This window comes from Panthera leo, chromosome B4 (assembly GCF_018350215.1).
Source record: "Panthera leo isolate Ple1 chromosome B4, P.leo_Ple1_pat1.1, whole genome shotgun sequence".
NCBI lineage: Eukaryota > Metazoa > Chordata > Mammalia > Carnivora > Felidae > Panthera > Panthera leo.
Genome location: NC_056685.1, coordinates 115,213,591 through 115,240,750, shown reverse-complemented (window position 1 = coordinate 115,240,750; position 27,160 = coordinate 115,213,591). Strand labels below are relative to the sequence as shown.

Here is a 27,160-nt window from a genome sequence, read left to right as displayed (position 1 = left end):
TTGTATTTCCATGTAAATTTCTGAATCAGTATGCTAAATTTTACACACACACACACACACACACACGTAACACACATGCATGCACCCCTACTTATTAGGATATTGATTGGTATTACATCCATGTATCTGGGGAGAATTTATATCTTTAGAATGTTGTTTTCCAGTATATGGTACATAGTTCTATGTAGATAGGTCTTTTTTAGTTTCTCTAATGGGTATCTGTGTAATGGTTTGCACATCTTTTTGCCTAGGTATTTGATATTCTTTGGTGCTTTTAAAATGTCTTTAAAAATATTGCTGACATGTAGAGTGCAGTTAATTTTTATATTCACCCACCTAGCAGTCTTCACCAAGTTCTTCTGATGATTTCTCTATAAATTCTTTTGGATTTTCTACATACACAATTAGAACAATCTGTATGTAAAGAAAGTTTTATTTTTCCTTCCCAGTTTTTTAACCTTTTATATCTTTGTCTTGTTCCACATTTTTTGTTGGTTATTTTCATTGTTGAATAAAATTGATGATGATGGACATCCTGGTCTTGATCGCATTTCCAAAAGAAGGTACAGGGGTGCCTCAGTGGCTCAGTTGGTTAAGCGTCTGACTTATGGCTCAGGTCATGATCTCATGGTTAGTGAGTTCAAGCCCCACATTGGGCTTTGTGTTGATAGTGCAGAGCCCGCTTCGGATCCTCTGTCTCCCTCTCAAAAATAAATAAACTTTAAAAGTAATAAGAAAAAAAGGACGGCACAAAGATTTTAGAATCAAGTAGGGTGTTTGGTGTATTATTTTTGTATACATCTTTTTTTAAATTGATGTGCCTTTCAGTTCCTAGCTTGCGGTTTCTTTTTTTATGTTGTGCCAAAATTCATATAACATAAAATTGAATGTTTTAAAGTATAGAATTCGGTGGTATTTTGTCCATTCATTGTGTTGTACATCTATCACCTCCATCTGGTTCCCAAACATTTTATCACCTTCTAAGATAACTCCGTATCCATTGAACAGTCACTTTTTCTCCCTCCCCTCAGTCCCTGGCAGCCATGAATATGTTTTCTATCTCTCTCAATTTACCTATTTTGGATATTACTATAAATGGAATCATACTCCAATGACACAAATGGTGGATGTTTTATTTCAGTCCCATAAGTTCCTGAACATCTGTTATTTACTTTTTACATCTATTTTCTATTCAGGTTAAGTAATTTCTGTTGCTTTGTCTTCTAATTCATTCTTTTTCTTCTCTATTTCTTTTTTTTTAATAAAAAAAAATTTAAATATTTATTTTTGAGAGAGAGAGACAGAGCATTAGCAGGGGAGGGGCAGAGAGAGAGAGGGAGACACAGAATCCAAAGCAGGGCTCCGGGCTCTGAGCCGTCAGCACAGAACCGGACATGGGGCTTAAACTCACAAACTGTGTATTACGACCTGAGCTGAAGTTGGATGCTTAACTGACTGAGCCACCCAGGCACCCCTCTTTTCTATTTCTGCCTTTGAGCTCATCCTTAGATTTTTATTTTGGTCATTGTATTTTTTAGTTCTATAATTTCACTTGCTTCTTCTTTATATCTTCTATTCTTTGCTGAGACTTGTATTTCTTTGCTGTGTCTTTTTTTCTAAATTTATTTCAGGCTTGTTTGTAATTATTCATTGAAATATTTTTAGCATGGCTTATTTAAAATCTTTGCCAGATAACTTGAACATATTTTTTCTCTTAGTGTTGGCATCCATCACTTGTCCTTTTACTTTCAGTTTGAGACCTTTCTCATTCTTGGTGTGACTAGTGATTTTCTTTTGAAACCTGGACATGTAGGGTATTATGTTATGAGACTGTTTACTATTTCTGGCTTTTCCTGACACTTCTCTGGCACAGGAAAGGGGGGAAATGCCCCATTATTGCCAGATAAGGGGTAGAAATCTAGGTTCCCCTGTTGGCTTCTGTTGTCACCTGAGCTGTGGGCGATCATCATTATTGCTGGGTGCCATGGAGTTCTGGCTCCTCAGGTGGTCCCCACTGTCACCCTAGAAAGAGTAGCCTTGTTACCACTGAGTGGTAGTGCCAGACCTAACTCTCGACTAGCGCTTACCTGCTGGCTCTTCAACAGTGTGAGGTAGGTGCTCTTTCTTACTGTTGGTAGGGTGGAAAGTTCAGGTTTCCTGCGTAGTCTCCACTGACATTACAGAAGCATGGGACTTTATTACCACTCAGCAGGGATAAAAGTCCCAACTTCCTTGTTGACCTTCTTATATACCATGCAAGCTGGCAGGATATTAGAGTACCTCCTAACAATCTGGCCTTTGCTGGCACGGTTGGTGGTGGAGTCACAGTTTTTTCTGTAGTATTTTCCTGGAGTAGATTTTATTGTCTAAAACATTTTTGTCTTGCTAGGTTTCCCCTTTCTTCTTTCTTTGGCTAAGAGAGCAGGCTTTTGTTAAGGCCTTTTTTTTTTTTTTGCCCCTTCCCCAAGTCTGAAACCATTGCCACCTTGTTTAGCTCCAGGTTGGAGATCATATATGAAAAGGAATCCCTGGGAACCCACCTGTGTGTCAATTTTGATATTCTGAGGTTTTTAGCCGGTTTGGCTGCTGGTCTCCATTTTTGAGAGTTGTTTTATATATGTATACCGTTCAGGACATTTATTTGTATTAGTGGGATTATATAGGGAAATATACATCTGCTCCATCATCCCAGAAGCAGAACTCTTTATTACAAAAGTTTTAAGATGTCTTATCAGTTTTCATTTACTTCTAGATATTTTCTGATTTCTGTTGTGACCTTCTCTTTAATTCATGTTGTTTAGAAATGTATTCTTTCTAGGCATATATAGCTTTTCAGTTACTTTTTTCTGTTGAGTTTTAGTTTAATTGCACTGTGGCCAGAAAAATAGTCTGTATAATTTTGTTTTTAAAATTTTTTTTAGATTTTTAAAAAATACCCAGCATGTAGTCAGTATTTATAAATGTGACATGTACGTTTATAAGGAATGTGTATTCTATAGTTCTGGGAATAGTATTCTATATATGTTAGGTCAGGTGGGTTAATTATATTGATTAAGTTGTCTATATTCTTACTGATTACTTTTTTGTGCTTTTTTACTGGTTACCAAGAATAGTGGTTAAATTATACCCCTGTGATTCTGAATCTATCTATTTACCCTGTAGTTCTGACCCCTTCTACTTTATTTGTGTATAAAATTGTCATACCTTTCTGATGTATTTAATCTTTTATCATTACAAATGTCTTACTTCATCTACTGTACTGTTTCTGTTGATTGTTATTATTTTTTGACCTTAAATTCTACTTTATCTGATATTAATGTAATTCTGTCATCTATCTTTAGATTAATGCTTAATTATATTTTTGGGTTTTTTTTCAGTCTTCATGTCCTTATGTTTTAAAAAGTCATATAAAAAGATATATAGTTGGGTGATTTTTTTTACGTTTCTTATTTGAAGCATTTATCTACTTTAGAGTAATTAATGATATGTGTCTAAGTCTATTGTGTAACTGTTTCTGTTTTCCTGCTTATTTATGTTCCATCTTATCTCCCTGCTTGCCTTCTTTTAAATGGAATTCTTGGTGCACCTGGTGGCTTAGTTGGTCAAGCGTCTGACTTCGGCTCAGGTAATGGTCTTGTGGTTTGTGGGTTTGAGCCTGTGTCGGGCTTTGTGCTGACAGCTCAGAGCCTGGAACCTGCTTTGGTTTCTGTGTCTCCCTCTCTCTGCCCCTCCCCTGCTTGCTCTCTCAAAATAAATAAACATTAAAAAAATAAATAGAATTCTTAATGGAGGGGTGATTCTCAAAGGAAAGACAGAGGTGATTTTTGCCTCTCTAGGGTACATTTGGTAAAATGTGGAGACCTTTTGTTTTTGACTAGTGGGGGGAGGAGTACTACTAGCATCTAATAGGTAGAGATGAGGAATATGTTACTAAATATTCTACAATGTACAGGAAAGCCCCCTTCCCACAAAGAATTATCTGGTCTAAAATATCAGTAGTGTAAAGGTTGAGAAACCCTTTATTAGAGTGATTTGAGTAATTAAAAGTTTTCCACCCGTTTAGCATTCTTAGTGGTGATCCCACAGATAGGTTCAGGAAACTTAATATGAAGAATCAGATAAGTAAATATTTTAGATTCTTCAGGCCATGTATAGTTTCTGTTATGTGTTCTTTTTCCCCTCTCTACCTTCTTTCTTTCCTTTTTCAAAGTTGTTTTAGGTTTGTATAAAAATTGAGCAGAAACTACAGAGAATTCCCATGTACCCCTTGCATCAAACATGCACAGCCTCCCCCACTATTAACACCAAGAACATCATCTCCCAGAAGAGTGCTACGTTTGTTACAATTGATGAACCTATACTGACATGTCACTATCACTCTTAGTCCATAGTTTACATTAAGGTTCACTCTTGGTGTTGTATATTCTGAGTTTTAACAAATGTATGTGGGCATGTATTCTGTGATAATAATATTCTACAGAATAATTTCACTGCTCTAAAAATCTTATATGCTGTACCTTTTCATCTCTTCCAGAATGTCATATAGTTGGAATCCAACAGTATGTATCCCTTTTAGATTGGGTTCTTTCACTTAGTAATATGCACTTAAGGTTTCCTTCACATCTTATTGTGGCTTGATGGTCATTTCTTTTTTGGGCTGAATAATACTCTGTTGTTGAGATATACAACAGTTTATCCATTCACCTACTAAAGGACATCTTGGTTGCTTCCAAGGTTTGGCAATTATGAATAAAGCTGCTGTAAGCATTCATGTGCAATTTTTTTGTGTGTGTGTGAATGTAAGTTTTCATCTAATTTGGGTAAATAACACAGAGTGCTGTTGGACTATATGGTAAGACTAATAAATTAGAGTTCCTGTTATTCCACATTTTCACCAGCATTTGGTGTTGTCATTGTTTGTATTTGGGCCATTCTGATAGGTTTTTAGTAGTACCTTATTGTTTAAATTTGCAATTACCTAATGACTTACGTTGTTGAACATCTTTTCATATGCTTATTTGCCATTTGTGTACTTTCTTTGGTGAGAGGTGTGTTAAGGCCTTTGGGCCATTGTTTAATTCAGTTGTTTGTTTTCTTATTGTTGAGTCTGACTTTGTGTATTTTGCTTAATAGCCCTTTATCAGATAGGTCTTTCTCAAATATTTCCTCCCAGTCTATGACTTCTCTTCTCATTCTCTTGACAGTGTCATTCACAGAACAGAAGTTTTAATGTTTATTTATTTTTGAGAGAGAGAAAGACAGAGTGTGAGCAGGGGAAGGGAAGAAAGAGAGGCAGACACAAAATCCATTGCAGGCTCTAGGCTCCGAGCGGTCAGCCCAGAGCCCGATTCAGGGCTCGAACTCACCGTGAGATCATGACCTGAGCCCAAGTCAGATGTTTAACTGACTGAGCCACCCAGGAGCCCCCACAGAGCAGAAGTTTTAAATTTTAATGAAGTGTAACTCACCAGTTATTTCTTTCATGGATCTTGCCCTTGGTTGTGTATTTAAAAAGTCACTGTCATACCAGGGACCTTTGTTATGTTCCAGGAATTTGATAGTTTTGCATTTTATATTTATGTACATTTGAGCTAATTTTTGTGGAAGGTATAACATCTACCTAGATCCACTTTTTTTTGGCACGTGCATTACTTTTGCATGTGCTCCTGTGTCAAAGATCGGTTGACTATAGTTTAGTCTATATGTGGACTCTTCTGTTCCAGTAATCTATTTGTTATTTTTTTCAATATCATGCTCTCATACTTTTGCTTTTATGGTAAGTTTCAAAGTCAGATAGTGTCAGTCCTCTGACTTTGTTCTTATGCAATATTGTATTGGCTATTCTGTGTCTCTTGTCTCTGTGCATAAACTTTAGAATTAGTTTGTTGATATCCACAAAATAACTTTTGGGGATCGTATTGAATCTGTCCATCAAGTTGGGAAGAACTTACATCTTGGCAGTATTGAGTCTTCCTATCCATGAACATAGAGTATCTTTCCATTTATTTAGTTCTTTGTTGTTGTTTTTTTTCCATCAAAGTTTAGTAATTTTCCTCATATTAAAAAATGTACATGTTTTGTTAAATTTATAGGTATTTCATTTTGGGGAGTACTAATGTAAATGGTATTTTAAATTTCAAATTTCTTCTGTTCATTGCTGATACATAGGAAAGTGATAGACTTTTTTTGTTTGTTTATGTGTTTATTTTGAAAGAGAGAGAATGTGGGAGGGGCAGAGAGAGAGGGAGAGAGAGAGAATCCAAAGCATGCTCTGCACTGTCAGTGCAGAGCCCGCTGAGGGGCTTGAACTTGGGAACCATGAGATCATGACCTGAGCCAAAACCAAGAGTTGGACTCTTAACTGACTCAGACACCCAGGTGCCCTGATAGACTTTTTTGTGTTAACTCTATCCTGCAGCCTTGCTATAATGTTTATCAGTTCCAGGAGTATTTTTTAAAAATTTGATCTTCTACACAGATAATCATGTCCTGTGCAAAGAAAGACCGTTTTATTTCTTCCTTCTGTATTTGTATGTGTTTTATTTTATTTTTTTGGCTTAATACATTAGCTAAGACTTCCCATTATGATATTGAAAAGAAGTGGTGAGAGGGGACGTTTTTATTTGTTCTTGATCTTAGTGGAAAAATTTCTATTTTCTCACCTCTATGATGTTAGCTGTAGAGTTTTTATACATGTTCTTTATCTAGTTGAGAAAGCTCCCCTCCATACCTAGTTTGTTGAGTTTTTAAAATTATGAATGGGTATTGGATTTTGTCAAGTACTTTTTCTGCATCTATTGATAAGATCATGTGATTTTTTTGCTTTAGTCTATTCGTGTAATGGATTATGTTAATTGACGTTTTTTAAATGTTGAACCAGCTTTGCATGCCTGGAATAAATTCTACTTGGTCATGATGTATAAATCTTTTTATACATTATTGGATTCAACTTGTTAATATTTTGTTGAGGATTTTTTCATCTGTATTCATTGTTTTTCTTTTTTTTTTTTTTAAGCTCTTAAAACATTCTTGGCTTGGGACTATGCAAAAGAAGAATACAGGCCAAATGTGGCTCATGAGCTATAATTTTCCCACCCCTTTCCTAGTGATTATATTATGCATCTTTGACTTCTCAAAGTGTAATATTCATTGATACTTTTAGCCTTTCCTATACAGTGCAAGGGCTCTGTAACACTTGTAATTCTACCTTTACTGACTTAGATGCCATTTCTTTATGTATTATAAGACTATATCTGTTAAGAAATCCTAAGGTATTATTTTATGCAGTCTGTGTCCAATTAGAATTATGCACATATTTCCAATTATCTTTATTTTTGCATTGTCCAGTTCACATCTAAGGTAATTTTCCTTGTGTATGGAAGACTCCTTTACTGTTTCTTTTGCTGTGCATCTTCTGGGATGAATTTGTTCCATTTGTCTGAAAATGTCTTTATTTTACCACTATTCTCTAGAGATTTTCCTTTTTTTTTGCTATATTTATAGAATGTTAGTTTGGCAGTTATTTTCTTTCAGTACTATAAAGGTATCATGTTCTGGCTTTCATTGTTGAAGTCAGTTCTATTGGTTATTTTCAAGACACGTCTCTTTTCTGGACTGATCTTAAGGTTTTCCCTTTTTTTTTAGGAAGATCTTAAGGTGATGTTCTTAGGTGCAGATTTCTTAATGTGATGTAGGTGGAATTCTTTTTATTTATGTCTTTGGGGTTTTTAGAACATTTTGGGGGGAGGTTCTCAAGTATCTATTTACCTATTTATTTTGCAGGTATTGCTTCTATACTCTTCTCTCTCCTTCTGGGACTCAATGGCATATCTGTTAGAATGACATTTTAACTTTATTTTCTGTATTTATTTCCTTTTTTGTATTTTTCATTCTTGTTTCTCTTCCTAATTTATCTTGAATATTTTCTTTTAACTCCTAATTCCTTCTTAAAGTATGTTTTATCTTGGCTGTTATGCTACTTGTGCATTGAGTTTTTACTTTTGGTTATAGAATTTTTCAGTGTTAGAGTTTGCATTGGTTCCTTTTTATGGTTTTGAATTCTCTTACAAGATTCTCAACCTTGTTTCCTATTGTCTTATACATAATATTGATATAAGAAAATTTCTTTTAGAATCGTTGTCTAACAACTCTAATAGTGAGGCTCTCATGTTATCTATTTTTTTATTTTTTTATTTTTATTTTTTAACGTTTATTTATTTTTGAGACAGGGAGAGACAGCATGAATGGGGTAGGGTCAGAGAGAGAGGGAGACACAGAATTTGAAACAGGCTCCAGGCTCTGAGCTGTCAGCACAGAGCCTGATGTGGGGCTCGAACTCACGGACCGCGAGATCATGACCTGAGCCAAAGTCGGATGCTTAACCGACTGAGCCACCCAGGCGCCCCTCATGTTATCTATTTAAATACTTTTGCTTCTTGTGACTGTAGTTCATGTTCTCTTATCTTCCCATGACTTGAGTTTTAAAATTTATAAAAAAATTTTATGTGTCATATTTATTTGTAAAATTGTTTTTTAGAGCAAGTTGCAGCCTATTCTAATATAATTCACCTGAATTACCCTTAGTAGCAATAATAAGGGTAAGCCTTTAAAGTCTGTATCCAAAATGGAGGGGGGTGTTCACCAGGCCTTCTCCTTGCTGTTCTAGTCTGTGTCTTTGAATATGAAGACTGTCAGAAGGCATTCAGTCTCCCAGTCTCTGGAACTGGCAAATGCCCCTAGGAGAACAGTGGTCCCAAATTCCAGTCTCCTCTTTCTGTGTTCACATCTTCCCTTGTTCCCATTTCAGTAAATATTTATTCTCTCGTTAGTTTTCCAGTGTCTTCAAGCAGATTTTTAAAACATATGTCCAGATTTTCTTGTCCTAGGCAGGAAGCATGATCTAAATTACCTAGTCCTTTATTACTGGAAGTGAAGGCTATCTTCAGATTTCTTGGTATAAGAGATTGGTAAAACACTTCCCACAGTGTTTAAGCTAATTGGGATTTTTGTTTTTTGCTAAAAGCCTCCTTATATAATTAGCATGAAATTTAGAAGTTGTTTCTTTGTAAGCTTGAATATAGAATTGTGGAACCACTTTTGAAGTTCAGAGAAAGACTTATGTTTTATGAGGCCTTTCTGTCTATGTTACTAGATATCTTCTTGGAGGACTACCATAACTATATTTTCCAAGATTTTCATTGATAAATTGATTACTGGTGAACTGGAGGACAATATATCTGCAAAATACCCAAAAACAGATAAAAAATTCATTCTGACCTTGGTAAGACTTGGCAAATAAGCAGATAGTTTTCTGTGATTCTGAAATTAACAGGGGAGAAAAATCTGAAAAAGACTATTGGCAGATGAAACCCAGGAGTTCATAACTTTGAGTCAAGAAAATACCAGAGGGCAATACAGATACATTTGCAACAGAACTAGATTTGGAGATGACGTTATGAAAACTAATAAAGGGAAACCTCATTAAAATGAAGTTGGGAGGTTCAGCAAGGGGAGCTCTCATTCCCTACCAATTGTAGACCCAACAGGAAGAGATGGACTTGACCTTGTACCTGGATGCTACTTTACTATACCAGCTAGAAGAAGAAACACTGCTTTTTGTTTTGTTTTGTTTTTATTTTTGTTTTTTAAGGTTAACAAGGTAATGGTTGTGCTGATTAAGAATGGATATCCTGCAATTAGTGAAGTCCTGAAAACTACTTGTAGTAGATTTTACTGCCAGAAGGGAAGAATTTAAATCATTAACTCTATTTTCCTAAAATATCCAGGTCTTGTTGAATTTTATTTCTATGGGGACTTAACTTCCATTTTATTTTATTTTTTTTTTGAGAGAGAAGGTATACACGCATGTGCACGTGGGTGGGGGGGGGGAGGGGCAGAGGGAGTGGGAGAGAGAATTCCAAGCAGGCTCAGCATTGTCAGCACAGAGCCTGACGTGGGGCACGAACCTACGAACGATGAGATCATGACCTGAGCTGGAATCAAGAGTCGGACGCTCAACTGACTGAGCCACCCTTAACTTCCATTTTAACGTAGGAGTTAGAATATTTGCTGTCCACTAGAATAGAAAATAAAATTATTCATTTTATCTTGGAAATCTTTGTTTCACTAGTAGTGGGACTAAAGGGTAGCTGTTGGTTTTTTCTTATGTAGTTTAAGCTTTTAGCTAATTAAAATTTAAGCCTTATAATGCCTTTTGGTGGTATCATTAGAAAGTATGAGATAAGTTAACATTGCATGTTTCTATCTCTTAAAAATTAGTTTGGATCAAAAAGCAGACTCAAAATTATGTGCCAGTTTTATGATCCAGTTAGTTAATTCCCTGACACATGTATACTTTTGACAGGATAATGCCGTGGCAGCTGCTACAAACAGTGCACTGTTGCACATTTAACATGAATAATATGTGAAGTTTTCTTGAAGGACTTCTTTCCTTCTGTTAAAATGTGATTTGACAGGAAACCAAAGTAACTTTATTTTAGTTTAAAAGTCATCTTAGGTAATATGCAGACATCACATTAATTTATCAGAAATGGTATAAGACAAGAGAGACTGAGTAATTTGCCATTGGTTTGTGTATGCTAAAGATCTTTTCTTGTAGAAAGAAAAGGTATTTCATGATAACCCATGACCAGTGGAGATGCTATTAGGGAAAGATAAAATAGTCTTGACAAAGATTAAGAAACCTAAAGGGGGCAGAATTGTTTTGATTAAAACTTTCATTTTTAATTATTTACAATAAGAACACTTTGTCCTTTTTTTTACTTCTAGACAAACATTTAGTTACTTTCATAATCCTGGATCAGTGCTTTTGGGGATACCTGGGGTGATTTAGTTTCCTGTTCATAGTATAGCGCAAACACATAGGTGATCAACATTTGTGTGTGGACTGATTTCTCCTCTGAGTCAATAGCATGAGTACAGCTCACCTTGTGTCAAATAAAAGACCCTTTGTAGGATTAATCACAGACATAGTTACTTGTTGGAGGTCATCTTTGTGAACATTATAATTTTCTCTAGCCATTTGCCAAGTTACAGATGGCTTTTCCCCTGATTTCACAGTGTGGATTTTGTACTAGGATCTTTCTTTCAAGTTTACCCCAGTAGCTTCAGGAACTATCTGTGGTTTGTGAATCCAAGAGGACCTAAACTGGAAAAGTTGGTAGTTCTAGTTAGGTCAGTACTTGAAGATGTGAAATTGATGGTCACATAAGCTTGGTGTGGAAGTAAAGAAAATTTGTTAAGGTATGATTCAACTTTGTTCTTTTTGTTTTATGAACAATTAGAAATCTGAAAATTGGGCTTTGTTATAGAAATGATAGTTGAATAACAAGAAATGATAAAAAGAAATGATAAAAAGAAATGATAAAAAGATAAAAATGATAACACTGAAAGAGTTTAACTCATCACTAACCAAGTTCATTTCTCTGTGCAGGTATAATTTGGTATCCTGAGTGTCTGTCTTAGCAAGAAGGAAGTGGAAAATACTCTTGAAAAGAAAACTAAGACAATAAGGAAGCCAGAACTTACTTTTCATGGTGATTTGCTCACTTAACAGTATGGACACTTTTCCCACCACATTTCCTCCTGGTGGAGACAGTGGGCTGACATATTCTCAGTCTGAGGTGCAAAAAATGTTAATTGATGAAAGGTTACGATGTGAACATCATAAAACTAACTATCAGACTCTTAAAGCTGAACACACAAGGTAAGTTGCTTAAATTTGGAGGTGAGGGGCCTTATTAAATATTTTTTTGTCTGAATTTGTTCTGGAACATACAGTATATTTTTGTTAGTTTGCAGTATATAGTTTTAAAACTTTTTAATAGTAAAATTTTCGCTTTAAAATTAGTTAATTCAAAACTAACCATGATCTCAAGTGTTTTTTGAGTTGATAAAAGTTTTGCTTTGAAAGTAGCAAGACCTAGAAAATTAAATGTATCTAGGTGGCTAAGTGTGTTTTTCCTCCTCAAGTAAAATTGTATTTATTTTGAAAGAGAGAGGGTGGGGGGAGGGCAGAGAGAGGGAAGAGAGAATCCCAAGCAGGCTCCACACTGTTAGTGCAGAGCATGACACGAAGTTCATACCCATGAACCGTGAGATCATATCCTGAGCTGAAATCAAGAGTCAGATGCTTAACCAACTGAGCCACCAGGCGCCCCGTAAGTAAAATTGTATTTATAAACTACAGTGTTAATAATTAAGTGAAACTCTATAAAGAAAAGATGTTTGTGAATTTAATGGAATAAGGTCTTGTTCTGTAGTGTTGGTTGATTTTACATAAAGTAAGGTCATTAGAAAGTAAAGGATATCCTTAAAATTGAGTTCTTTTTTTAAAAAAATCAGGTTGCAAGATGAGTACATAAAGTCACAAAATGAACTCAAGCGCCTATTAAATGAAAAGCAAACTCACCAGGAAAAATTTCAGCTGCTGCTTGAAGAGCTACGAGGGGAATTAGTAGAGAAAACTAAAGACTTAGAAGAAATGAAACTGCAGGTAAGAAGATATATTTCAGTGAGTACTATTGGGAAGAAATTTCCTCTGCACCTCAAAGTATTTCTAAGCTGGACTAAGAATCAAATGGATATGAGACAAATTAACAAAAGAAAATCAAATTTAGTTTGGTAAGTATTCAGAATCCACACACACAAAATTCCAAAGGCAGGCAACAGGATGCTTATGTGACATCCTGAGCTAGGGAGACCCATAAAGTCTGGGGATACAGGGGAAAGAAGATCATTATCAGGATGGTGAGAGGAGATGTTTGGAAGACAAAGGTTGCCCTGTTAAGTGGTCAAATTTATTAACAGAGGAACCTCTGTTAATAGCTCTCCTCTTGGTATAGGTTCTCCTTTCCAATTAAATTTAGGCAGTTGAGGGAGAAGTAAAGAGCTTTTCCTGAATCTGTGGGGTTTTGATTACTTTGAAGTCAAAATAATCTTCATGCCAACTGGCCCATCTTGGGGAAGCCTGCCCTTTGTGCCTATGGTACAAAAGTAGTCAGATACTGGTAAATTTGGTGAGTTCTGCCTGTATTCTTAATGAGTATTTTGCTATATTTCCAGGTGGTATAATTTAATATTCTTTCATATATTCTAGAATGTTAGCTACCACATAGGGTTTAACCATGAAGCTGTTATTTTATGCAAATTTGTATTAAATTACCTGTTCTGATTTAGGTATTGTGCTATTCAGAATAATTAGGGGAAAGGCTGGTTTGAATTGATAAATATTCAGAGTTAAAGAGTATTTTTTAAAGTTTTACTAATTCTCCTTTAAGTATTATGATTGAAACTGAGCTTAAAAAAGACTTATAGGTTTTTTCGAGGTTTTATTTTTTATTAAAAATTATTTTTATTATTGAGGTATAGTTCACAAGACTGATAGTTATTTTTAAGGGGCCGCTTAAAAGACTATGAAAACAATATGGGCACATAATTTATGTGTGTAATGGAAGGTAAATGGTGTTTCTAAAGCAAAAAATAGTTGATACTGAAGTACTGATTATAGTTTCATTTCTCATTTGCCTAGAAAATAGACCAGAGCCAAACTTAACTATAGCACCAGTCAAACTTACCATAAATTAAAAATTAGTAGATATTAGCAGTGATAATTCTCCTGTATTCATTTAATCTCTAAGTGACACCAACTGTGTATTTCTGCTTATCAAGTGCTTGGTACAAATAATAAGGTATTTTTAATATTGGAATTGTAAGTTGATAGAGTAAAAAGCTACCTTTCATCTAGTAAGTATGGCGTTATCACCCAATTCATGGATTTCTTTGACAGCAGTGTTAAAAGTTGGTCATTCAGTGTCTTGAAATCTTCCGTTGTTGGAAACACCACCATTAAGCTTGGGTTGGAGCCTCTCCTGTGCTGTTTCATTCCTAGGTATATTTGAGACATTTAAACAAATAAAAACCTCAGAAATAGGAGTTGAGTAGGGAAATGTAATTCAAGCCTATAGAATTGGTGGATTAATTTGTTTTGCAATAGTCAGAGACCTATGTAAATGAGAATCAGTGAGCACTGAACTCAAGGAATTCAAAGTATTCTTTAGGCATTGCACATATAATTACTCTGTTTCTTCAGAGTAACTTCTAGACGTGCTATTTGTACCAAGTGCATACAAACAATAAGCTTAAGAAGACTGGAGTGTTTATATTAGTATCGGATAAAATAGACTTCTAGACAAAAAGAGTGTCACTTAAGATAAAAAGGTGATTTTTATAACCAAAAATGGGTCAATTCACCAATGAGATGATGGCCTTCAACAAACAGTGGTTTTTATGCCTTCGTTTTGTCATGTAAAGAGGGTAAAAGTTGTTAACTAACAGGTTGTTGTGAAGACTAATGAGATAACATGTAGATTTTTAGTACAATGTCTGACAGAATAGATAGATGCTCCTAAATGATGGCCATTTTTACTCTATTTGAATGCAGCCTCCGTAGGGCAGGAGCTTTTTTCAGTGTGTCTCCAGTGCTCAAGTATATTTATATTTGTATTTATATATTTTATAGTAGCAAATATTTGTCAAATGAATGACATGAGTAAATAGAACAAATGAATGAATTGGAAATGTTCTGTTCATATATAATACAATGTTCTTCTCTCATATGTACCTAAAGCTTAAGCATCTTAGATAATTCTCTCATTTTTTCCTGTCTGTCATGAGTTAAATTCTGTCTGCCAAAAAGGTATGTTGAATTTCTAATGCTCGGTACGTCAGAATGTGACCTTGTTTGAAAATAGAGTCTTTGCAGATGTAATTAGTTAAGATGAGGCCATACTGAAGGATGATGGGTCCTTAATCCAGTATGACTGGTGTCTTTAGAAGAAGTGGAGAACAGACACAAAGACAGAAACATGGGTGAGGGCAGCGGGGGAGGTGGGGAGAATAATCCTATAGTGACAGAAGCAGAGATCCAAGTGCTGCAACTGCCAAGGAATGGCCAGGATCACCAGCACTCCACCAGGAGCTAGAGTGATGCAAAGAAGGATCCTTCGCTACAGTTTTCAGAGGGAGTGTGGCCTTGCTGGCACCTTGATTTTGGACTTCTAGCCTGTGAGACAATAAATTTCTGTTGTTTTAAGATACCTAGTTTGTGGTATTTTGTTATGGTAGCTCTAGGAAACTAACACACTATCCAAAGCAGAATTCCTTTTTAGAACATTTGTGACACAGGGATTTTTATTCTCTGCTTCATTGCTTTCAGTGCAAGAGAACCCAGTGAATGTTTAAAGTGATCCAATTCCATTTATGGATTGGAGTGTGTTAAATATTTTCCCGCTCATGTTGAAATGAAATCATCCTCCCTGTGGTCTCTCTGTTGGTTCTTGTGCTATTCCTTGGATCTACACAAAATAACTTAGGACATTTCTCCATGTGGTAACTTCCCAGATGTTCATTGGCAAATATAATTTATCTGGTAAAGTTTCTGTTTTTCAAGATAAACATAACTGGTTTCTATATGATATGTATCTGGCAAAAATAAGCTAAAGAAAGATCTCTCTATATATTTATATACACATGTTGAAGCAATGTAGCTGTTTGCTTTATGGATGTTTGCAATTTGTACAAATTGTGGGTTGAATAAAGTCAATTCAACAAAGTAGAATCAGCAAGAAATATTTTAATAAATGTTTATGAAAGATGATTTTCAGAATAAACATGTATTATCTTGTCTACCTGCAGAATGCCTTTTCTGAGTTAAGATTTAATACCCCTTTGGCTTTTATAGAAAAGTGATAGAAAAGACAGTCAGAATATTTCTGTCTCATTGGTGTAGTTGTAGCGAATGGGAATAGTAATAGTGTCGGACTTTTAGGATGATTGTAAAGATGAAATGAGACAATGCATAGGAAGTGTTGGTACAGTGCTTTGATATAATAAGTAGTTAGAACATGTTAGCTATTGTTATTGTTATGTACCATGTTAGCCAAACCTTTTTTTTTAATATGAGTTATTTGATATATTTTCTGATACAAATTTTAAAAGTTACTTTACCAGAAATGTATGTGCTTTCTTTATGCTGCCAGGCAATTGAAACTTTATAAGCCAGTTTTTTCCCATTTTATTTGGCCGCCAGGAAGCTCAGCAAAATTCATTATTCAGTTTGTCATTAACTTGTTAAGAACCTCTGGCACAGCAATATTTGCCTTCTTAAGTTAAAACATTCTTTGGAAAATAATTGGTCTGTTTTTTATCAACATAACAAGTGTTGGTATAATACAGATTTAATATAGGTAATGACACATTTTTGTTAAATTTCTTTTGAGACAAGTGGTGGCAGTATTCCATTAGAAGTCTAAGACACAGCATACTTTCCTCCTAAAATAACATGGGGAAAACTCTCTAACTCTATGTGTGTTTTCGTGGGGGGAGGGAGGAGGATAGATTTTTTTTTTTTTTTTTTTTTTTTTTTTTTTTTTAGTGTGTGTGCTTGTTTTTTAGAAGATTCTTAAGAGATAAAAAAAAAATCTTACAGAGACTTTTATCAGAGAGCTTGTAGATCATAAGACTCTTGTGTAGTTACCAACTTCGGTGTTCTTTTCTCCTTTGTGTAGATCCATATTTCCATTTGTATTATTTTTCTACTTTCTTAAAGATTTTCTTTAACATTTCTTATAGTACAGATCTATTGGTGAGAATTTTTTTCAGCTCTTATATATCAAAAAATAATTGATTTTAAAGGTATTTTTGCTGAGTATTGATTTCTAGGTTGACTGTCTCCCTAGTACTTTAAAGGTATTGCTCTCTCTTTTCACAGATATTTTTTCACGTAAGAAATTTGCTGTCATTCTTATCTTTGTTCTGTGTATGCAGTGAGTCTTCTTTTTTCTTGGCTGCTCTTAAGATTTTCTCTTTATTGCTGAATTTATTTTTTTAAGTAGGCTCCACACCCAATGTGGGGCTTGAAGCACGACTCTGATTTTAAGAGTTGCACGCTCTACTGACTGAGCCAGCCAGGCCCTCGTCTTTATTGCTGATATTGAGCAATTTGATTGACATGCCTTGTACTTCATCTTTCTGGTACTTAGGATTTATTGAGCTTCTTTGGTCTATGGGCTTACAGTTTTTATCACATATAGAAAATTGTTGTACATTACTTCAGAAAAAAGTGTTTTCTGCCTTCTTTGATCTCCTTGGTGATCCCATTATTAGGCTACTTAAAGTTCTACCATAGTTCACTCTCAGTTCATTTATTTTCAATCTTTTTTGTCTCCTTGTTGCATTTTGGATAGATTCTGGTGTCATGTCTTCAAGTTCACTGATCTTTTTTCTTCTCCAGTGTCTAAGCAGCCATTAATCCCGTATGGTGTATTTTCATTTCAGAAATTGTAGTTTTTAATCTGAAGTCCAATTTTGATCTTTTTCATACCTTCCTTATATCTACTTAACATGTTCAATATTTTCTCTAGCTTTTTGAACATATGGAATTCAATTATAATAACTTTTAATGTCTTTGCTAATTCTCAAATCTGTATCACTTCTGAGTTGGTTTTGGTTGGTTGATTTTCTTGTTTATTGTGGGTAATATTTTCCTGCTTCTTTGCATGTCTGATAAATTTTTTTGGATGCTAGACATTGTTAATTTTATTTTGAATACTAGATGGTTTTGTGTTCTGGTAAATACTCTTGAGCTTTGTTCTGGGACAAACTCTGGGACAAAAACTGTTCTGGGACAGTTACTTGGAAGCAGTTTCATCTTTCTGAGTCTTGCTTTTAAGATTGGTTGAGAGTAGGTTAATGTTTAGTGCTCCTTATTTGTCAATACTGAGAACCTTCTCAGTACTCATTTCTCAGTGAAATGAAGTTTTTCAGCCTGACTTTTGGGAAAAACAACTATTCATACCTCTGTGTGAGCTCAGATTACTTATCCATCTAATTCTTTCAGATTGTTCTTTACCTGGCCTTAATTAAATATTTTCTATACATGCATGTGCTGATTGGGGTACTCTACTGAATGAGTCAACAGGGACCTTTTGTAGGTCTTCATAATTTTGTGTGCCACCCTCTTTTCTGGTACCCTGTCTTGTGACTCTTGCCACACTGCTCCTTCTGGATTCTCAGTTCCATTTGCTTAGGTCAGAGAGTCCATCAGACATCGCCTGGATATCCCTTCCTGTGGCCTGGCAGCATTCTCAAAGCTTACTTTCTTTGTTGTTTGTCTCTCAGAGATCTCTGTTGCTTTATTAGGCCCATTGTCTTGAAAACGGATTTTTGTCTCTTCTTTTATTCTAGCAGGAGAATAAATCTGATTTCTTTTATGCCATCTGTTGGAAGTGGAAGCACTTTTATTTCCAATTAACCTTTAATCACAGAAGTCTCAAACAAGCCCTGAGGTAGGGAGGGTGGTTGTATTGCATCCTCACATACCCATCACCCACCATCAATAATTTCAATAATTACCATCTCTCAACCAGTCTTGTTTTATCTTCTGACATCCCTGCTCTGTCCTTGAACCACTCTGGATTATTTTGACACAAATCATATTATCTCAACTCAAAACATTTTCGTATGTATCTTTATTACATCCCAAGGCAATCTCTCCTTTAAAAGCATAGTCATAATGCCATTATCATACCTAAAAGTACTTATTCCTTAATATCTTTTTTATATTGCATCTTTGTTGACATTTCCCTCATTTTCCCACAGTTTTGCTTGCTTAAAGTTGGTTTTTTTGAAACAGGAATCAAATAAGGCTTATCTATTATTACTCTGTTCCTTTTAATTACCACCTCTTCTCAGTTTGGACTCCTGATGATATTACCCAGACTCTTGACATCATAAACCAGATTGTAGCAAGAGCTTTCTATCTGGTTTCCCAACTCCATTCACTGAAATTGTTTTCCCCCCATAGTCACCAGTTTTCTCCTGCCAAAGGTTTTGATCCATTTTGCTTCTTCCTAAAATGTAGATATGGTGATGCCATTCTTAAGCTTGAATACCTTCAGTGAATAACCAAGGCACAGAGACATATGTATAGCATGCCTTTCTTTATGTAAAAATTAAAAGTTGTGTGTGTGTATATATTTGTATATTATTTCAAGAAGAATACATAAAAATTAGCAATGATAGCTTCTTTTTTTTTTTTTAATGTTTATTTATTTTTGAGACAGAGAGAGACAGAGCATGAACGGGGGAGGAGCAGAGAGAGAGAGGGAGACACAGAATCCGAAGCAGGCTCCAGGCTCTGAGCTGTCAGCCCAGAGCCCGACACGGGGCTCGAACTCACGGACCATGAGAACTCATGGACCATGAGATCGTGACCTGGGCTGAAGTCGGACGCTTAACCGACTGAGCCACCCAGGCGCCCCTAGCAATGATAGCTTCTTAAGAGGGAAACTGGATGACTGAAGTAAAAAAGACTTAGGTTTTTAATATTTTTTGTTTCAATTATTTTATTTATGTAATTATATTCATTTTAAGTAAAAAACATTTTTTTTTTTTAAAGTACTACTGAATACTGAGTAAATTATAAGAGTGTAAACCTCATACCTAGGAATTTTCTACTCTGTACCCTTCCCTTTTGTTTCTAGCCAGGGTGCAGCTCTGCTAGGTGGCATTTGGAAATGTTTCAACATGGCCTTGATAATCACAGTATCTAGAGAGTATTAATGCACAGGGATCCAGGATTCTAAATTGTCTATGGTGCTTAGTGTGGTTCAATTCAAAATGCCTTTAGCTTACCTTTGAGGATCATTTTTCTCCCCAAGGAATTTAAAATGTTATCCATTCTTAGTTTTTGTGTTCTATTGAAGCTTTAGTTTTCCTATTCCTTTGATGTGGCACTATTTCTATACATAAAATCTTCTCTTTTTACCTGTTTGATGAGCTTATATTGGTTATTTTTGTAGTTATTTGTATGCATAAGTTATTTTTCATATGAGAGTTTGAACTTCTTACAGAGTTAGAAATGTTTCCTGTGAGTTTTTGTGATCTTTAGAAAGTTAGGCTCTGTGTATACTTCAGTTTCTATAAAAAAAGGATGATAATATAGCTACATTGAGGATCATTGCAAGGTTTAAATAAATTGGTAAATGCATGTAAGGTATTTAGAACAGCATGTTATGTAGATTATATAATATATTGCAGAGTACTATGTATAGTAAGTATTCTGGAAAGTTTCTGGGCTGTGTGGAGTATTGATGAATAAATGAATGAATTAAGCTGAGTATTATTCTTCATTTTCAGAGATTAATGTAAATATAAACTAGGTTTTTGTCTTATAACCAGTATTCGTTCATTCTTTCAAGAAATAATAATCGAGTGATCTATGTGCCAGGCAGTAGTGTGTGGTGTTGGAAATACACCATGGTGAATAGGGATTGTGTTTGCCCTTACAGAGCTTACTTAAATACGTAATTACTTCCTAAAATCTGAGTTCTGTCAGAGAGCTGTAATAGGGAGGAACCTTGTTTCGGTGGCCAGAGTAAAAATCAGCCTTTTCTGATTGAAAATAAGAAGTCTGAAGATAAAAAATAAAAATAAAAATAAAAAAAAAAATAAATCTGAAGAGGGGCGTCTAGGTGGCTCAGTTGGTTAAGTGTCCAACATTGGCTCAGGTCATGATCTCCTGGTTTGTGGGTTTGAGCCCTGTGCTGACAGCTCAGAGCCTGGAACCTGCTTTGGATTCTGTGTCTCCCTCTCTCTCTGTCCCTCCCCCACTCACTCTCTGTCTCTCAAAAAGAAATAAACTTAAAAAAAAAAGTCTTAAGAATTCTCTGTGATATACCAAATTATTACCCCTTTATTTTAATTGCTTTAGAAAATAGTTAGCTGTTGTATCATGCATGGTAACCTAGGCTGCCAACATAGTTATTCTCAACAGTCATAGTAATAATAGGGAGTATCTTTACCTCATGTTAATGGCATTTTTGACATCTCTGAGGCCTGAAATTGTGATCTTAAAGTATTGTTTCAAATAATGGTTCTATTTATGTAGTGATTACTGTAAAGTTAAGTATATTGCATCATTTCTATGAATTGAATTTTATTGTTTTATTTAGGTGTTGAAACTTGGTGAATTCTTGATTTTAATATTTGTGATTTCATATTTAGAATTGTTTTATATTTCTCTACATATTAGGTGTTAACTCCACAAAAGTTGGAACTGTTACGAGCCCAGATACAACAAGAATTAGAAACTCCAATGAGGGAACGTTTTAGGAATCTGGATGAAGTAAGTAATTTATATGGAAGGAACTGTGCATTTGTCTTTATATGACTGATTAAAACCATTATCCCCCTTCTTAGAAGCCTTGCAGTAGCACCTCTTCTAACTCAAGAATCCTTACTTTTAGGGCTGTACAAGATGAGGTCCCATAATCTGTCCGACTTCCTTTCCTCCATCCACTTTGGCTTCTTTGATGTTTCTTTGGCACTCCAGAAATGGAACAAATCAAGAATCTTTGTGTTAGCTCTTACTTGTGACATGAACAGTGTCCTTCCAGATATCTCTTGGCCAACTTCCTCCTCTCTTTTAAGTCTTTATTGAAATGTCACTTTCTCAATGAGGCCAACTTTGACTAGTATTTCCATTTAATTTTCTTCCTGCCTTTCCCATCACTTCTTAGACCTTTGGACCCCCATTTACCCTGCTCTACTTTTTATTTTTCTCTAGTACTAATCATGTTCTCATATGATGTATAATATTTATATTTTCTATATTACCATCTCTAGAATGTAAGTTGCATGAGAGAAGGAACCTTTATCTGTTTGGTTCATTGTATATTCCAAGTTCCTAGAATGGTTCCTAGCATACAGTAGGTGCTCAATTAATATTTGTGGAACAAAAGAGTATATTTCATGCAACCTCATAAAAATAAAAATTTGTTACAGTTTTCCTTTAGATTGAAAGGTTTCCTTCCTTTTATGAGATATTGGTATAATATGACTAAATGTTTAATCAATGGAATAGGAAAAGATGACGTATATTAAGTACTATGCTTGACAACTTATATATGCAACCTTATTTAACAAATAGACCAGGACTTACACATAACAAATGAATATTGTCCCCTTCCAGATGAATCCGTTTGGAAAGCTGTAGTTTAGTGATGCTGCATTGCACAGAAACAGTTGTAGAATCCGCTTTTATAAATGGATTATTGGCTTGATAAAGTTGTGTTTTGAATATCCTCCTGGTGATAACCAAAGCATTACGGTTGAGAGGAGACTTAATTTTGGGATGTAAACAAAGCCACTTAGACTTAAAATAGGCAATCAAGTTAAGTAAAACCTTAAAAAAATATATGTTTCTAATAAAATCATGAAACCCATTTTCTTGGCTTGTAAACTGGCTTAGAGAAATCTTTCAGCTAAAGACTTACAGTGATCTGAGTATTTTAGGAGGCATTCTTATTACTTAATTACCTGATGAATGTTGAAATAGTATCTCCTTCGTCTTCTCTATTGCCTGAGTTGTTACTGAATTTAGAATACTGGCAACTTTTGTAGTGTTAGTAAGCAGAATTGGAAGCATACCAGAGAGTTGCATGTATTCCTGGTTAGAAAGGTTGGTACTACGTATGTATATTCTTTAGACTGGTGTGTTGAACTATCATTGTAATATTATATATAACACATATTGTATCTATATATAATTTATTATTGTTATTTTTAGGCGTGAGTGAGCATATGTGTATGAGCAGGGAGGGATAAAAAGAAAGAGAACTTTAAGCAGGCCTACACCTAGTGTGGGTCCCTCCAAGGGGCTTGATCTCACAACCTGAGATCATGACTTGAGCCAAAATCAAGAGTCAGATCTTTAACCAACTGAGCCACCCAGGCGCTCCTATCATTGTACTATTTGATTGAACCTTAAGTTATTGTACTAAATATTCAAATAATCTTTTATCTACTTTGAATTCATCCTGTCTGGCTTTCAGGAGGCTATTTTCTATTTTACTGTAGAGTTAATTTTAAAAAATTAATTATGTTTTGAAAGGTGTACTACATTCTTAAATATTAGTTTTTTAAGCCCAGAGGTCAAAAGTGTTGATGTGCTATTCATTTTTATTATTATGAGAATCAGTGAGGAAATAAGGTTAATTGAATGATAATTTGCTTTATTGGCACTTTCTCAAGAATGTACTGATTCTGTATATAGGATTCTTGTCATAAAATTTTTTTTCAGGGTTTATTTATACTTATGTTAAGCTTATTTTTTACTTTTTAGAATGGCTTTCAATATAATGCAATTTAAAATTATATTTGCAAAAGCGATTTTTGGAGTAAGTACAAATTTCATTTATAAACTTGTCTGTCATAAATTGCAATCTTTTAATTTAGGAAGTGGAAAAGTATAGAACTGAATATAATAAACTCCGCTATGAACATACATTTCTTAAATCAGAATTTGAACACCAGAAAGAAGAATTTGCACGTCTTCTAGAAGAAGAAAAAATAAAATGTGAATCAGAGGTGAGTGACTATACTAGTTTAAGTCATTATCCTTCTAGACAGTAAAATTTTGTTTTTTGTAAATCCAAGTTAGAGTTGATTGCATAATTAAGTTTCATTGATTAATGGTGAAGTATTTGGCATGATTTTCATCTGCTCTGTAGTAACAGTTTTGTGTGTGTGAACATTCTTTTTGGCTATTAGATTTTCCTCTTTTTTTCCTCCTTTATTTTGCCCCAGTCAATGCAGATAGACAGTCCCTTTTCTCCCGTAGCCACAGAGACAGACTTCTTTTAACAAATATAGTTTGTTTATATCATTTTTTATGTGTACTGTCCCCCTCTACTTTTTTGGGACCAAACCACATCCAGGAGAGCCCTGACTATCAGCCCATGTACCTTGTTTCTACTGAGAGAAATAAGGGATTTATACTTTATGGTGTGCCCATCACATTCAAGAAGTGAAATTTGTTCTTTCTGACATCTACAACTGCGGAATTTTCTTTCTGCTGCCTACAGCATGTTCCCCTACTCTGTCTCTATTGTTTGGGCAGCCTTTCTACTAATTTTAGTGTTTTGTCTCCTAATTTTGCCAAAAACGAGATAATGTGTTTATCATTCTTTATGTAGTTTTTACATGATTTTTTTCAGGATGGAAAGAAATACCAATTTTGTCCTGCTATATTCAAATAAGATAATGCTGGTTGAATTTGTTAAAAAAAAAAAAAAGCTTGGTATCTGCAATTATGTGAAACATTCTGTGTACAAACACATCTGCATTATGTATTTATTTTGTTGTCTTTATTTGGAATTAAGAATTAGAATATACTCACCTTCCTTAACCAATTTCTAACTGGATCAAACTGATCTATTGTTAATCAGTGAGCATACTGTTCCATGATTGTTTGATGTGTAAGAAGCTCTATGAACATTAGATCGTTTGAGTCCACTGATGATACAATACTAGAAAACTATAAATACTTATATAATAGCCTTTTTTATTAAAAAATTCTTTACAACTTTAAATGCTTTGTTCACATATAATCTTTTGTTATAATAGTGAGATAGGACAGGACTGTATTATTTTATCCATTTAAAGTGAGGACACTTGAGGGGTGCCTGGCTGGCCTAGTCACTAGAGCAGGCGACTAAATAATAAAATACAAAATAATAAATCTAAAATCTAAAATAAAATCTAAAAAAAAAAGGACACTTGAAGCACAAGATAAGCAACTTGAGCAAAGTCTCATAGAAGGTCAACAGCCAAGTTTACGGTAGAACTCAGGCACCCTAGCTATCAGCCCAAAGTTTTTAAAGTTTGAAATTACCAATGATTTGAAGTTGACAAACCAATTAGGAGCCATCCACCAACTAATTTTGTCAAGAGATCTGTCAATCTATACTCCTTATGATGATGAAAGGTTTTGCATCTGTAATTTTGACAGACCTAAAGGAATTACATTTAAAAATGTTCTTGTGGAAAATGGGAATTAAAGATTTCCAGCCTAAAATGTAGGTTTAGTGTATTGAAGAGTAACCACTGAGGTTAAGGATACTGGTGCTTTATGTTATACTCTGCATTTCAAATCTAATGTTGATGTTTATCTGGTAGTGATTATTTATATTCTCTATTTTCTTAGTTTTATTGTTTTCCTAAAGAATGAAACCTGCATCTGAAATCTGATGACTAATCTAGTTTTCACCTTTGAAAGATCAAATAATATTCACTAAAATTTTCAAGGGGTCAGTGGTGTCATTAATTTTCCTAGTTTAAATGTCTTATGACATTGTTAGAAATCTGAAGATAAACAGCTAGCTTAGAAGCCATAATTAACAGAGACTAGAAGAGTAAAACTTTCCAATAAGACCAAAGTACTTTCTACTTCCCGATTGATTATTCAGGGACAATATTAATTAGTGGATAATTGGATATGCTCTTTCATTCCATCACTTTATACTCCAGTTTCTATATACAAGAAGAGTAAAACCTAGTGATATGATTGTAGATCAGGAGACAGGAGTAAAACTTCAAAGTGAAGACGACTCTTGCCATCTTCCAATTTTACAATTTAAACTGGCATAAAATATATTAGTTTGTACTAAAAATAATTGGCTTTTCTTGCGTTGATTAAGGATTCACACAGTACCTATGCATTTTCACTTCTACAGGTAAAAGAAGTGACTGAATATTCTTTACTGTGTTGGTGCTTATATGAATAGGAAGATTCTGTTAGTGTTTTCATGAGAAGGCCTCCTGTGATTCACATTTCCCTCATGATATTCTGAATTAAAAAGAATGTATTAAAGTAGATGTCTTTATCTTATGAATAAGATAATGTCATGATTTTTCAATGCATTTGGCTGTAAGTACATACTAAGTCTGGACTACATACAGATGCAATTCTGAAGTTGCCTATATAGGCACTGTTTAAAGTGATATGCTGTGTTTTCATTATATTATTTTGTGTCTAATTTTATATTCTGCAAATAGTAATGAAGAACAATACAAAGGGTTTTAGGTACAGGTGATTATACTGGTTGACTGAAAGAGTGAAAGAAGCAAGAGTAATTCAGTGAGGAAGTATGATGTTGAGAGAGGGGCAGTGAGCACTGCATCATATAAAAAACTTTAGGGTGGCAATATACAATGACAGGTCCCTGAGATTATTCCATCAGGCTCTCCAGACTGAGCTCTACCTTGGCTTTTATTGGGCTGATAAGATGTTCAGTTTCCTGTGACAAAAAGAATTTTTCTGGGTCCCTATTACCACAGGCTATTTTTTTTTCTTTTTTCTTTTTCTTTTTTGTTTTAAATCAAATTATTTTATTGTCAGTGTTAGATTTTCAGTGTAATTTATAATAGCATTCACAATAATACCCTATGTTTCATTTTTGGCAGATTTATACAGTGTAGTCTTGGCTTTGGGAGTAGATTCCCATGATTCATCACTTATATACAACACCCAGTGCTCATCCCGATAAGTGCCCTCCTCAGTGCCCATCTCTCATTTTCCCTGCTCAACCCCCCACCTCAACCCCCCACCCCCATCAACCTTCAGTTTGTTCTCTATTTACGAGTCTCTTATGGTTTGCCTCCCTCTCTGTAACTTATTTTTCCTTCCCCTATGGTTTTCTATTAAGTTTCTCAAATTCCACATATGAGTAAAAAATAAGATAACTGTCTTTTTCTGACTTATTTCACTCAGCATAATATCTTCCAGTTCCATCCACATTAGATTTCATTCTTTTTCATTGCTGAGTAGTATTCCAGTGTGTGTGTGTGTGTGTGTGTGTGTGTGTGTGTGTGTGCGCGCGCACCACATCTCCTTTATCTGTTCATCAGTTGATGGACATTTGGGCTCTTAATTTGGGCTCTCAGCCCATAATTTGGCTGTTGTTGAAAGCACTGGTATAAACATTGGGGTACATATGCCCCTATGAATCAGCATTCCTGTATCCATTGGGTAAATTCCTAGTGGTGCTATTGCTGGGTCATAGGGTAATTCTGTTTTTGATTTTTATAGGAATTCCACACTGTTTTCCAGAGTAGCTGCGCCAGTTTACATTCCCACTGACAGTGCAAGAGGGTTCCTCTTTCTCCACATCCTTGCTAACATCTGTTGTTTCCTGAGTTGTTAATTTTAGCCACTCTGACCGGTGTGAGGCAGTATCTCAACATGATTTTGATTTGTAGTTCCCTGATAATGAGCAGTGATGAGCATCTTTTCATGTGT

General features: G+C 34.8%; 1 protein-coding gene across 4 annotated transcripts in view; it reads left to right on the top strand.

Annotated features, from left to right (window-relative positions):
• The window catches only part of CEP83 (centrosomal protein 83), a 120,368-nt gene that overhangs the window by 25,179 nt on the left and 68,029 nt on the right, over positions 1–27,160 (top strand). For 2 of the 4 annotated variants that reach the window (XM_042947370.1, XM_042947372.1), the window contains 5 exons: positions 9,152–9,280; positions 11,453–11,725; positions 12,364–12,514; positions 21,113–21,205; positions 23,317–23,448. In XM_042947370.1, the coding sequence (XP_042803304.1) occupies positions 11,553–11,725; positions 12,364–12,514; positions 21,113–21,205; positions 23,317–23,448 (549 nt within the window). In that variant the 5' untranslated portion in view covers positions 9,152–9,280; positions 11,453–11,552. The remainder of the gene's footprint in view (positions 1–9,151; positions 9,281–11,452; positions 11,726–12,363; positions 12,515–21,112; positions 21,206–23,316; positions 23,449–27,160) is intronic. The other 2 variants (XM_042947373.1, XM_042947371.1) reach the window with 1 other exon arrangement.